At 51.5% G+C, this 13498-nt stretch overlaps 1 protein-coding gene across 1 annotated transcript; it reads left to right on the top strand.

Moving 5' to 3' along the window:
- The first annotated feature begins 1364 nt into the window (after positions 1 to 1364).
- zhx3b (zinc fingers and homeoboxes 3b) lies at positions 1365 to 13420 on the top strand. Its single transcript, XM_079172358.1, has 7 exons — positions 1365 to 1480; positions 7096 to 8007; positions 8533 to 8637; positions 8727 to 10223; positions 10384 to 11085; positions 11591 to 11957; positions 12345 to 13420. The coding sequence occupies exons 2-7, from the start codon at positions 7261 to 7263 to the stop codon at positions 12353 to 12355; spliced, it is 3429 nt and encodes a 1142-aa protein (XP_079028484.1). The 5' UTR covers positions 1365 to 1480; positions 7096 to 7260; the 3' UTR covers positions 12356 to 13420.
- Positions 13421 to 13498: the final 78 nt, after the last annotated feature.

The raw sequence follows: 13498 nt of genomic DNA, 5'->3' as shown, positions 1-13498 counted from the left end.
TCATCTGCTGTAGTCTTTCTACCGTAACAACTCCTCAGATGCTACTTTCATTTAAGTAGATGGTTTTTATGAAATATTGTGCTCTTCTTTTGGAAAAGTGTAACATATATGCCTCTTGCATGTTAAAGTTATTTCAGCTTTAAATTGTTGTTACTATGTCTGACAAAATAACTTGTCATTTTACTTTTAAGGTGTACATTTTTGTGTACTTCTATGGTGTTATTAGGTTTTCATATTTAATACTAGGTTACAGTATCCCAGGTAAAAATGCATCTATAAGAGAGAACAAGTCAGACCAGAGCAACCAATTTAACACTATACATGTAACCCTGTGAGCAGTTTTGTATAGTGTATCTATGTTTTCTTAAATATAAAAAATACTGCATGCAACGGTCAGACTTTGTAAGGGCAGCTGCAGTATTTAAAGTAAAATAGAAAATCAACCAATCTGTTCTTTGTACAGTTAATTGTGTTTTTTGGAAAAATTCCACATTCACAAGAAGAGATGGACGTCACCACAATAAGAAACATTAAGAATAAGAAGGCAACTAAAATACATTTCCTTTATATACATATTTTTTACATTCAATCATTATTCCTATTTACTAACTTTATATATATGTAATATATATATATATGCACATATAGAGAAATATATATATTATTTATTTATATATATTGTTATTTATATAAGTATTTTTTACTTTATACATGAGTATAAATGTATAAATGTATATATATATATCTTGTTTATATATATATATATATATATATATAAATAAATAAACAAGACATATCATTTATGATTATTTATATTTTACCTATATTATTACATTTATTATTACGTATTTTTAGTATTTTCTACTTTATGTATGCATTTATATGTATATATTACTAAAACAACAGAAGGTACTTTGTTTTGATTTTGGGACGCAGTCCTCTCTGTAGGTGATGTACTGTCTCTTTAAGAGAGAGGTCACCTGGGAGAGGGACAGGTGTGAGTGTAGCGGTAACATCCCGTTCAACCGGGACCGGGACGGTTCCTCCTCCCTCGTGTACCGTTGGGACACACTCACACCGGGATGTCTGTGACTCACAGCTCGAGCTTCTCTCTTCACCGTCAAACTCCACCGTCAGTGACGTGTACGTCACGTGTCCGTCTCTTCCCCCGGTACGTCCGTGGTGTCGTCTCCTCCCCTCCACTGCCTGCTTCTACACTGAGAGACACTCCAAATAAACAAGCGCACACAAAAAAAAAGAAAAGAAATACGGGGTGGGTGGGGTGGGGGGGGGCAACCGGCGTGGCTCCAGTGTCACGTCCACCAGCAGCCGGACACGGGGGGGGGGGGCTATTTCTTTTTTTTACACCTACAAGTTCCCATCAGTGAAGCCCCCCAAAAGAAACACCTCCTCTTGGAGCCCCGAATCATTGTAAACTCTATGTACCCACGCGGCGCCGCGTCCACCGACACGCGCACAGGTGAGTGTGATTTAACGTTGCACCTTTACACGAGGGGCTCACAAACTTGCGCGAGCTATAGTGAAGCCTGTTTCTACCTTGTTTTGCTGCGCTTTGGCTCAGCTGCATGTCGCGTTGCTTAAAATGGCGACAGCCAGCGGGTAGAGGAGGGGGGGGGTGTTTTTATATATTTATATATATATATATATGTGTGTGTGTGTATATGTGTGTGTGTGGAGGTCTGGGGGGCTCGTCTGATCCTCCGCTCTGAATTAGTTGCAATGTTTCCAAAAAGCCGATAACGCGCACACGAGCCCATTAAGTTGGACACTCCGCGTAACTTGAGCGGAAGATGAACACGCATCATTTTCGGAAATGTTTGACGCCGCTGCGCTCTGAGACCGACGTTACGGTCCGCGTGTGTGTGTGTTTCACTGAAATACCGCTATTCGCTCACGTGTTATTATTATTAATAAACAATGTTTTATATATTAGAAGCAATGAGAATGTTGAGTCTTTGTGTGTTACAGTCAGACCTGCAGGATGTTCTGCATGAAGAAGTTAGAAACCTCCCATCAGTGATGACTGTTTGTCAGAGCTGCTCTATGTAGACCAGTGCAATGAAAGAAAGCTCATAATTACATATATTTTAATTTGTTTGGTGAAGGACTTTGGCTTAAAGTCAAGTTTAGAACCTTTTAACATAAACTAAACAAACACTATAAGTCCATGTCTCAGTCCAGTCTGGGAGCTGTTATTCATCATGTCAGTGTGTGTGTGTGTGTCTGTGTGTGTGTGTGTGTGAGTGTGTGTCTGTGTCTGTGTGTGTGGGGGGGATTAGAGCAGAGCTTTTCCAGCCAGACAGCTAGTTTGTGTCCGAGGTCCACGTGAGTCCCAACAGAGACAAACAGCTTAATCCACCGGTTCCATTCTCCGTCACAGCAGGCCCGTCATCTCACCGGCGACAGGATGAAGTTAATTGTCTGTATTCACACGTTCCTAATATTCCAGGTAGGATGTCATCGGACTTGTCAATAGTGTCTCTCCACCCCCCCCCCCCCCTTTCTCCCCCTCACTTTGTATAGGTTTGTTATCTGACAGCTTGATCGGTCAGTTACACTCTTCCTGCGTTTCTTCACATCTGATTTCTAACGACGACTTCACGGACCCTGAGCGGTTCTTCGTCGGTCTTTTGGGTTTTGCGTCTCCTCTCTCGTGTTGAGCCATGTCATCACAATATTACCTCCACATCTCAAGTCGGCTGCAAACTCAAGAGCTTCCTTTTTATTTATCCTCTTAACAGCCTCACAGCGATCCATGTTTGGGTCATCCAGCAGCAGCAGCAGCAGCCTCTGGCTCTGGTTGGCTGGTTAACAGCTTGTGATGTCAGCCATTTTAGGTTGGACAGCACAAGAGCATGGTGCTCCGCCATTTTTTCTCTCTCTCTTTCTCTCCCTCCCCTTCTTAGCAACCCACTTTTCTTTTTTTTTTGCACTGTGGCTGCGGCCGAAGCAGTGCTGCCGTCTGCAAACCCACGCCAGCCATCCCATGCTCCCCTGCTCCCTGACCCCCGAGGAGCAGCCCGAGAGAGTGTGTGTGTGTGTGTGTGTGTGTGTGTGTGTGTGTGTGTGTGTGTGTGTGTGTGTGTGTGTGTGTGTGTGTGTGTGTGTGTGTGTGTGTGTGTGTGTGTGTGTGTGTGTGTGTGTGTGTGTGTGTGTGTGTGTGTGTGTGTGTGGGGGGGCCTCCTCAGGAGGGAAAAATATGACACTGTAGGACCTCTTGAGGTTTCCTCACTGTGGCCCTTGTATTGTCGCGAGAAAGAAGTTCAGACGCACAACAAACGTGCAGGAGCTGTGTTGTGTTTTTCTCATGCAGGATGCATGAGCGTAACCCTGCTGTTGATTGACAGGAGGCGGTTTTTAAGGCGGGAGAGTAAACATGGTTCTCTGCTTCTGTCACAGAGGCGACTCCGTATGGCGAAGGGGTTTTGGTGCAGACTTGATAACTCTCGGGTATGGAGGTGGTCCCTCGATGCGCTCCTTTTTGCAGCCCCCCCGTTTGTGGATCCACCGCCTCAAGAACCTCAAGAACCACAAGAACCTCAAGAACCACGCAGTAAGCGAGGGGCCAGCAGATGTCCGGACCGGCCTCCGGGGTAGAACAGGAAGACAGAGAGAGAGAGAGTGAGACGCAGAGAGTGAGACAGACAGACGCCATCGGCTCCCCGGGCCTACGGCGTGCCATCGGCTGGAGGCCACACCTTAGCCGGGTTAGAGACATCAACACCGCGAGAGGGAGGCACTGAAATAGGAGCCGGGCCGGTCGGCTCTTCAAATACCAAATACCGCTCAGTGGAACAAAACAAGCCCCCGCTAGGACGGGGTGGCATCAGAGGTGTGTGTGTGTGTGTGTGTGTGTGTGTGTGTGTGTGTGTGTGTGTGTGTGTGTGTGTGTGTGTGTGTGTGTGTGTGTGTGTGTGTGTGTGTGTGTGTGTGTGTGTGTGTGTGTGTGTGTGTGTACACACGCATGTGCTTCAGGGAAGTGAGATGGTGGGAGGGAGGGGGGGAGGGGGTTGCCATGGGGACAGTAACACACCAGTGGCGCTGCCGACCTGTCTCCCCGGGCCAAACTTGCTGGAGAGAGGAGGAGGAGGAGGAGGAGGAGGAGGAGGAGGAGGAGGAGGGATGAAGAGTGTGGAGGCAAGAAAATAAAATGGGAGCAGTTGAGCGTTTTGTTCCACACTTATCACACCTGAGTTCTTCGGCTGTGTAGGTGAGGAGCAGTTGAGCTAGCACGCGGCTACGCTACGCCGCCATGCTGGAGGGGTTATGATAGATTATAGAGTGAGGAGGAGGAGGAGGAGGAGGAGGAGGAGGTCAGGCTGTGCTCAGGCTCTCTGTAGATATGAACCAGGAGGATAAATGAATCTAATGTGTGTCACAAGGAGATATCTGACTCTCATGCACAGGAAAGATGGCAGCCTCACCACCTCAGTAAACAAGCCTCACACACACACACACACAGGCATGCAGGCAGCCACCCCCACACGCCACACACACACACACACACACACACACACACCACCGCGCTCCCCCACCCTGACTCAATGCTCTGCACTCTCAGTCACACAGGAAACCCACACATGCAAATAACTCCACGGACGCCGTCGACCCTCCGTTAGTCAGTGCTGCACGTCTTCGGTCTCGTGACGCCGCCGGAGACGCTCGCCGGCCATTTTCATCGACTCGACTTTGATAACACCTCCAAGCTTCTGTGCTTTGTTTCAGTCCTCACCTGTGGGGGGGGGGGGGGGTCTCTGAGGCCTCGTTTAGGGCCCAACTTTAATCTGCAGATGTGTTCACACAGTTGTGGTTTTGTGTGTGTGTGTGTGTGTGTGTGTGTGTGAGAGAGCTGAACTTCAGGTTATGTCCACTGGCTGAAGAGCTTCGGGTTGGAACATTCCAGACTGTGCAGTGCAGTGAGGGGGGGGGGGACTGTGTAATTGTAGTTTGGAGCAAGAGGCGGGGGGGGCGTTGAAGAGCGGGGGTTAGCGGGGGGGGGGGGGGGGGGCAGGGAGGAAAAAATTCCTCACTGAAACACCTCAGTGATTCCTCCACCTCACCTCCTCCTCCTCACCCCCAAACCGGCCTGCCCATCCCCCACCATCCTCTCTCTCTCTCTCTCTCTCTCTCCCTCCCTCTCTCGCCCACCCCAGCAGAACCACGTGACGGATGGCTGAGGCTGGCCACCCATAAGCCTTTGTGTGGAGTCATGTGACCAGGCCTGCCTTGGCAGAGCGTTGCCCCCCCGATGCAGAACTGAATGGCAGCAGAGTAGGAGGGGGTGCACAACAGCCTCAGCTAAAGGGGGGGGGGGGGGACAAGGGGCATCACGTTCCACCGTAGAGAACCTGATTTGAGCCTGTTAACCCCTCACACTCTGGTCCAAACAGAGAGACCACAGTTCATCACTTCACAAAGAGTCGTCAGTTTATTATTCAAGGTTTTTGATTTTTCATATAATTCAGAAAAGTTAGCGTGCAGCTCTGCACACGTGTGTGTGAAAGAGCGTCCGTCACGCCCCGGTCCTGTGAGGGGCCGGCGGGGTTTTGGGCTAATGGAGCATGACCCTTTTTATTAATGTTGCAAAGCGACGAGAGAGCTGGAGCTGGTAATCTGCAGAAACCAGTGAGTTAAAAAGATCCAACATGCAGGAGAACCACCGCTCCACCCGGCTGGAGCCAAACAAAGGTGGAGGAAGTATCAAAGACCTCAGACTGATGGAAGAGACGAGTACTCTGCATAGATTAAGTGTGCAGATATCTCTTTCTTTTCAAAACTGATCTAAACCTAAAGACCAACTCTTCTCCAGTGAGAGCAGCTAGCTAGCAGCATTAGCTCCAGAAGTTGCTAAATCTATCCAGAGAGCCTCCAAGTCGTCAACACCAACAGATCGTCCCTCCAGGCCTCCCTCCAAAAGCCACGCCCCCAAAATGATCATTATAAAAGTAAACAACCAGCATGGCTGCTGTTGGCACTCTCAGCGGTGACGACGGGGCAGACTAGCAGCAGGTAAACGTCCAATCGCTACATTCAGACTGAATAAAAGGATTGGACGGCTTGTTTTCAGCCACAGATACTGAATTATTGTTGTTGTTTTTGTTATTTTTGTCTGAGCATTTGATGCCAAATGCCGATCAGCTGACGGTGCTGCTGCAGCATCGTGCAGCAAGTTCAACGTTTGCATCGGACGGCTCTGCTTGTGCACTGGAGGGGTGAGATTGTTCTAGTTCTGCCTGCCAGAAAAGCTGCATTCGGTTTGATTTCTGTAGTTGTAGTGAAGTGTCTTTGCAGAGAGGGGGGGGGGGGCTGACTCTGAGAGGATTTTCCTGTTGAACTTTTTTTGTGAGGCCTCTGCTGCTCTGTGCGTGAGGTGTCACGTCGTTGCCGAGTGATTGGGGAGATAATTGCCCCACAGCGGTCCTCCAACGCTGCATCATCACCTCTGTAGGGGGGGGGGGGCGACTCCTCCACAGGAAGCTTCGCCATTTTGTGTGGACACAAAAGAAACTAGGGGGGTGAGAATTGTAAGAGTCACATTCTCATGCAGGTCTGTGTTTCTGTCTGTCGGGCGCCGGTTTCTTTGCATCCGTTGAAGAAGAACCCGGTCGCAACAAGCAGACACAAGCATCTCCTAAAGCTACACGTTCACTAACTAGTAGTTTATGTGGTCGTCTTTCTAAAAGGTGTTCGGTGGAGCTACGGAGGCGCTGGATTTATATAGAAATAAATCACAGAATGTGCTCTCCTCGTGGGGGTGTGTCTGAAACGAGGGGAAGTGAGGCAGAGTCGTGTGGGGGAGGGGAAAGACGGGGGCAGGACAGGAGCTCTCTCCCAAAAAGCCTTCAGTGAGGAAGCACACTGAGCTTGTTTGAATGCACCCTCATAAGAGAGACAGCCTTGAGTTTTACTGGGATTTGTTTTCTCATATTAAAGCATTGAATTAAAGGCTTCACCTGGATCTCTTCCCCGAGGTCTGATTATCGTCACCTGTGCTGTTGATGTTGTTCTGTTTCTCCTCGTCTTCCCTCGTTTGTACTAAAACATCTCCTCTCTCTCTCTCTCTCTCTTCTCCAGGTTCTCCCCTTTTTACAAATCGCAGCGAGAACTAGGAGTGGACCTTTGGACATGTCTCGCCGTCCTCCCCCTCCCCCCACGTCTGGTCTGTAGTGGACCAGAAACGACCCTCGTTCTCACTCACGCCATTCGACCTGCGACCCTCCCCACCCTGCAGGTCCCACCATGGCCAGCAAGAGGAAGTCCACGACTCCTTGCATGATCCCCAGCAAGATCGTACGGCCGGTAGAGGTCGAGGTGGAACGGGACTCTCCGAGTCTTCTCCGTCAATCCAGGATCTCTGGAGCGGGCAGGCAAAGCCCGCCGGACTCGGGGGAGTCCTCCAAACCGGAGGCGGGGGACGCCGTCAAAGACGGCGCCGGCACTTACACCTGTAAGCCTTGTGACTTTGAAACCCACGACCTTAACTTGTTCCTGGACCACGTGTACTCGGGGCACCCGGACTTCCGCGCGGACCCCGGCTTCTTGTGCGTGAGCTGCGGGGTCTCCGCGCTCAAGTTCGAGGGGCTGGCGCTGCACAACGCCCGGGTTCACCCCAGCACGCTGAACACGTCCCTGCAGCTGAGGAAGAGGGACAGGAGGGCGGTGGTGGAGCAGACTCTGCTGTCGGGGGCGGAGACGGGGAAGGACAGCGAGATCTCCATCACCAAAACCCCCATCATGAGGATGCTGAAGGGCAAATCGGAGTCCAAGCGGATAGTGGTGTCTCACCCGGCCTCGGAGGAGCCGGCGGCGGACCAACACTCCTCCGTCTCTGCTTCCAGAGAGACGGAGAGGAAAGAGGCGGCGGTGACGGTCACCCGCGTCCCCACGATCGTCCACAACGGAACGACGAAGGTCACTCTGCCCTCGGCGATCCAGATCGTCAACGGCTCCGGAGCGTTACCGATGCTCAAGACTCCCATCACGCAGGTAAGGTGGAGGTTCATCCGGTCTCGTAGTGCGACCAAAGCTTTGTCTGTGCGAGCTGTTCGTTGCATTATTCTACGAAAAAACCAGAGGGCGGACAAAGAAAATGAACTGTGAAGCAATGAATTAAACTATGTTTAAGTCTTCATCGCGCCAAACAACGTCGCAACAGCTGAGGTTGAGCGGGGACGAACAGAAATAATGTGAATAACGAGGAAAAAATGAGTTCAAGCAGACGTCCAGCTCTTGCTGTTGGACGAGGAGGAGAGGGAAAACAATGATGTAGTTCATGGTAATTATAAGAATGCTGCCATCGTCTGATGGCATCAAAACAGGAAGGAAGTGGTGAAGAAGTAAAACCCGCCTCTTCCTCAATTCAATTGGCTGCGTTGAGCTGAATATTTACACTTTTACGCTCGTCACAAGAACGTGACGCGACCCACAGGAGAGGAGGAGAACATTGGTGTTGCGTGTGATCGGAGCTTTATGAGTTATTTTATTCTGACTCCTTCGATCTGTTCCCTCCAGGTGGTCTCGGTGGTTCAGAACAGAAGCCTTCATCAATCCACGCCGATCACAGTCTCCTCAAATATCTCCTCCGCTTCGTATTCCACCTCCAAAAATCTCCCCAAGGTAACTGATCTGGTTTATTCTTTGTGTTTCAGTGTTTTTGAACTTTTATTTAAAGATGAATTAAAGTAAGAATCTCTTCCTCCTCCCAGGTGATGATCCCTCTGAGCAGCATCCCCACCTACAGTGCCTCCATGGACTCCTCCTCCTTCTTGAAGACCTCCTTCAGTAAGTTCCCGTACCCGACGAAGGCGGAGCTCTGCTACCTGACCGTGGTCACCAAGTTCCCCGAGGAGCAGATCAAGATCTGGTTCACGGCCCAGAGACTCAAGCAGGGCATCAGCTGGTCTCCCGAGGAGATCGAGGAGGCCAGGAGGAAGATGTTCAACACCATCATCCAGACCGGACCCTCCGGCTCGCAGAGCCAGACCCGGACCCACCACGGCCCGGCCCAGCACACCATCACGGTGCTGCCGGCGTCTCTGGGGGCCGCCGGGATCCCTCACATCCTGCAGGGCTCCCTGGTCAGCCAGGGAGGGGTGATCGTCACGCAGCCGATGTTGGCGAACGGGATCCAGGTCAGCAGGGCCCCCGTGGCCCTGGCCGTCACGCCGAAGCCCCAGGCGGCCGCCCGCCCCGCGATGCAGGCGCGGCCGGCCGCGGCGAGGGTGGCCGACAAGGGCGTCAGCATGGTGGCGGGCAGCGGCAGCGGCACCGGGAGTCACGTCATCGGCAGCAGCAGTAACGGCGGTCGGAGCGGGAGGACGAGCTCCATCATTACCAGCAGCCACGCCAGCGTCATCAACCTCAGTCTAGGGAGCGCTAATCCGTCTAATGCTAAGGTTAGCAACGGTAAACACAGCGGCGGCGGTAACGCAGACGGCAACAACAGGAGCAACAGCAACGTCAGCGGCCACGTAAACACAAAGAGCGCCGACGTCAGGAGGACCGGCGGCGTCGTGAAGATCGACGACAAAGAGAGTAAAAACACCGCAGACGGCAAATGTAGGAAGACGGGCGGCGACGTGCAGAAGAGGAAAGATAACTGCCACAAGAAGAGCACGGAGGACGTCGAGCCCGACACCGGCGACTCCCCCGCCGTCAAGATGGAGGAGGCGTCCTCCCCGGCCTCCAAGTCGTCTCCCCCGTCTCCCGCGGCGGCGCCTCCGAGCGGCACGTCCGGCTCTCAGACGCCCGTCAACGCGTTCCTGGACCCGAGCTTCTACAAGGGCAAGAAGTCTCAGGAGCAGCTGAACGCGCTGAAGGACAGCTTCCTGGCGAACCAGTTCCCCGACCAGGAGGAGGTGGACCGCCTCATCTCGCTGACGGGGCTCACGGTGCGGGAGGTCCGCAAGTGGTTCAGCGACCGGCGCTACCACTTCCGCAACCTCAAAGGCGTGCGCTCTGGCACCAGCGGGCCGGGTAAGTCCGGAGGCGGGTCGGGCGCCGCGGGGGGCTGCAACCCCGTCGATCTGTCCGAGGGCGGCGGCGGCAACTCGGGGACAAAAACGCCGCAGCACGGCTCGGCGCCGCTGAGCCCGACGCCGTCGCAGAATCCCACCTCTCCCACCACGCCGTCCCGACGACTCCCCAGACCTCCCTCTCCGGATTTCACGGCTATCCGCTACAAGGAGAGAGAACCGCACCAGGTGTGTATGGAGCTGTTTGTCAAAATCATCACGTCGGAGAAGCTTGAACGAGTGAATTGTTGTTGATTGATGATAAATGATTTAAATGTTGTTATTTAGTCCACTCTGCTCTTCAGGTTTTTGGGTTTTTTGACCTCGTCCCTTCCCGTTTCTCCTTCAGGTCAAGGCGCTAGAGGCCAGTTTTGTCCAGGAACCGGACCCGGCAGGAGAGGAAGTGGACCGGCTGCGCTCCGAGACCAAGATGACCAGACGGGAGATCCACGGCTGGTTCTCCGACAGGAGGAAGAGAGCGGCCGCCGAGAAGAAGAAAGAGGAGGCGCAGCGGGCCATGAGGGCGGAGTTGGAGGAGACGGAGGTGGACGGGGAGGAGAGGCAGAAGGAGGACGGTTCGGGGGAACTGAAAGTGAACCCCATCAAGATCAACCTGAAGATGCTGAAGGTGACGGAGGCCAACGGGAAGGCGGAGGGCGAGGCGTTGGACGGCACGCCGGCGTCCTCCCCGTCCTCCACCCCCAAACCGTCCCTCTCCTCCTCCACCCCGACGCCCAAACCGTCCCAATCCCCGAAACCCGCCAGCGTCCGGGGGAAGAAGACGGCGGAGCAGCTGCAGACGCTCAAACTGGTCTACGCCCGCACGCAGTGGCCCAGCGCCGCCCAGTACGACGAGATGCTCTCGGCCACCGGACTGGCCCGGCCCGAGGTGGTGCGCTGGTTCGGGGACTGCCGCTACGTGCAGAAGAACGGCCAGCTGAAGTGGCTGGAGGCGTACCAGACCACGGCCCTGGAGGAGGACCTGCAGACGGGGAACACGGGGGTCCTCCAGGCCCACTACGACGCCCACGGCAGCGTGGAGGAGTCACAGGTACCCACAGAGACGAGCGCCGTTTATCTCCTTTAGACGACTGAACCCTGAGGAGCAGATAAAGCTTCACTGACGTGATGAAATATATTTAACTGATCATAGTTTCACTTATCGTGGATTCTAGAACGACTTTAAAAGAAACGCTTCGGTTATTTCATGAGCTTTATTTGGGGAACTTGAATGACTGATAACTGACTTTCACTTCCTCTTTGCTTTGAAGTGTGAATCAGCAAAATTCAAACCTTTTGATGTGATTTGATTTTCATGAAGTGTTTGTTTTCTCTAATTCAAAGCAAACTGTTTACCAGTTTTGGTTGCTTTTAGTTATATTTATATTAAACCTTTTTAATTACAGAGCAAAGATTTGCACTTTAACATTCTCTGTTTTTAGTGATCGTCACTCGGTGGATCTTTTAGTTTAATCGTGTGATCGTAATAGAACGAGTCAAACCTCTGCAGCGTTCCTCACAGAAGCAGAAACACAGATGTTGTTCTTTGTGCACAGCTGCAGGATTTGGCTCAGAGCTGCGGTTTAGCGGCGGACTTGGTGCGACACTGGTTCTCCACCAAAGCGTCGCTGCCGAGGCTCGAACACGCCGCTGCTGCTGCTCACCAGACCGAACCAGACGCAGGGACGGAGCCACGGAGCGCCGGAGGAGGGACGGAGGAGAAGGAGGAGGAGAAGATGGTGGAGAAGAAAGAGAAGATGGAGGAGAAGATGGAGAAGGAGGAGAAGATTGTGGAGAAGGAGAAGATGGAGGAGAAGGAGGAGAAGATTGTGGAGAAGGAGAAGATGGAGGAGAAGGTGTGCGGCGTCGCAACAAAAGCTGAGGAGGCCAACAACACTGACAAGACTGTGAATCCCACTGAAGGTAATCTTCTTTACTTTAATGTGACGCAAACGGTAATAAATCAAAAATAAGAGTGACTCAGCACTTTATAGCACGTTGTATATAACTATTATCTCCATTATTGATTCATCTGTTGAATGTTTAAAGAAATTTCATTCACAAATAGTGACGCTCTGATATCTGGTTGATACGATGAATAGATGATCAGAATAGTTTCAGTTAATCGACTTCTCCTCGGTTTGATAAAATAAAACATGTTAGTGTTTCACGCTGAGTCGTTGTGAATGAATTCTGTTGTTGAATGGAGATGAATCATAATCGACCGTAGTTATGAGTTCTGTATCTCCCACCAGTAAAGAGTTGGACTTGTTCTCAAGATGATGCTTTTGTTTGTTTTAATGACTACAGGAAGCGACTGAAGAGGAAGCGACTGAAGGACTCTTTTTTTTGTCCGAGGAAGGAGACAGTTTGAGGAAAAGACGGCCGATGTGGTTGTGACCGGATCACTGGACGGAAACGGACCTCGAAACCATCCTCACCCACATCTCTCTCTCTCTCTCTCTCCCAGAGAGGGAGGCATGACCTCCCCCACTACGTGAGATGGACACTAAAGCCACTAACCTCCCCCCCTCCCTCCCCTATACACCCACTCCCTCCCTCCCCCGTTGTGTGCACCCCTTCGCTGCACAGACCTTCTCCAGCGTCCTCCTGTCCGCCATTTTCCCCTCAGAAGGAAGTTCCAGTGGAGGCTGAGGGAGGAGGGAGGGAGGGAGGGAGGGAGGGAGGGGTGACACCATTTCGGTTCCGCCTGCCTGCTGTGATGGGAGAAAGGAAGGAGGAAAGAGGGGGCAGATCCGGAGGAAAGGGGGGAAAAAAGGGAGATTTTTTGGGACTTTAACCGACCAAATGAACCCTCCGAAGAGGATCGACGGAGCGTCGACACAGTTTGTTTTTTGGGGTACGGAAAAACTGCACAGCACTTTTTTCTCCGGGGTGCTTTGCCTTAAAAGGCCTTAAAGTAAATAAAACGACCGCGTGCCATCTTCGTACTCCCCCTTTTTTCTCCCCCACCGACGTGCACTCAAACACTTTGACTTCATGCTTGCAGCTTACTTTAAAAAACGCAGCACTGACGTTCATCCGATCATCTCTTTCTACTCACTTTATTTCTTATCTGTACATATTTTTTGGTTCAATAGTTGTCCAGTTTTTTGGGGGGATTAAACGTCTGAGTTGTGATCCAAAGAGGGCGAGCACCCTGCGTGGAGAGGAACATCGTAGACTACGTGGACTCTGTTTGTGTCGTAGCATCAAAGTGCGTCTTCACGTCACCGACGTGGACCTGCGTTTGTTTTTAATGGAACTTTCTTATGAAATACATTTTTTTTTTTGACTGTAGAAGAACTGAACTTTCACCAGAGTTCCATACTTTAGGCTCGATGTATAATTTTTACAGATGGTATTTGCAGAATAAACAGAATGTAACAAAAGGTTGTGGCTTCAGGAGTCGTTCTTCGGTCGCGCAGGAGCCAACGAGAAGCTTCAACCAACTGTTATCAGTT

The sequence above is a fragment of the Pholis gunnellus genome (assembly GCF_910591455.1).
Source record: "Pholis gunnellus genome assembly, chromosome: 2".
Taxonomy (NCBI): domain Eukaryota; kingdom Metazoa; phylum Chordata; class Actinopteri; order Perciformes; family Pholidae; genus Pholis; species Pholis gunnellus.
Note: the sequence above shows the minus strand (reverse complement) of the source record. Positions and strands in the feature narration are given on the sequence as shown.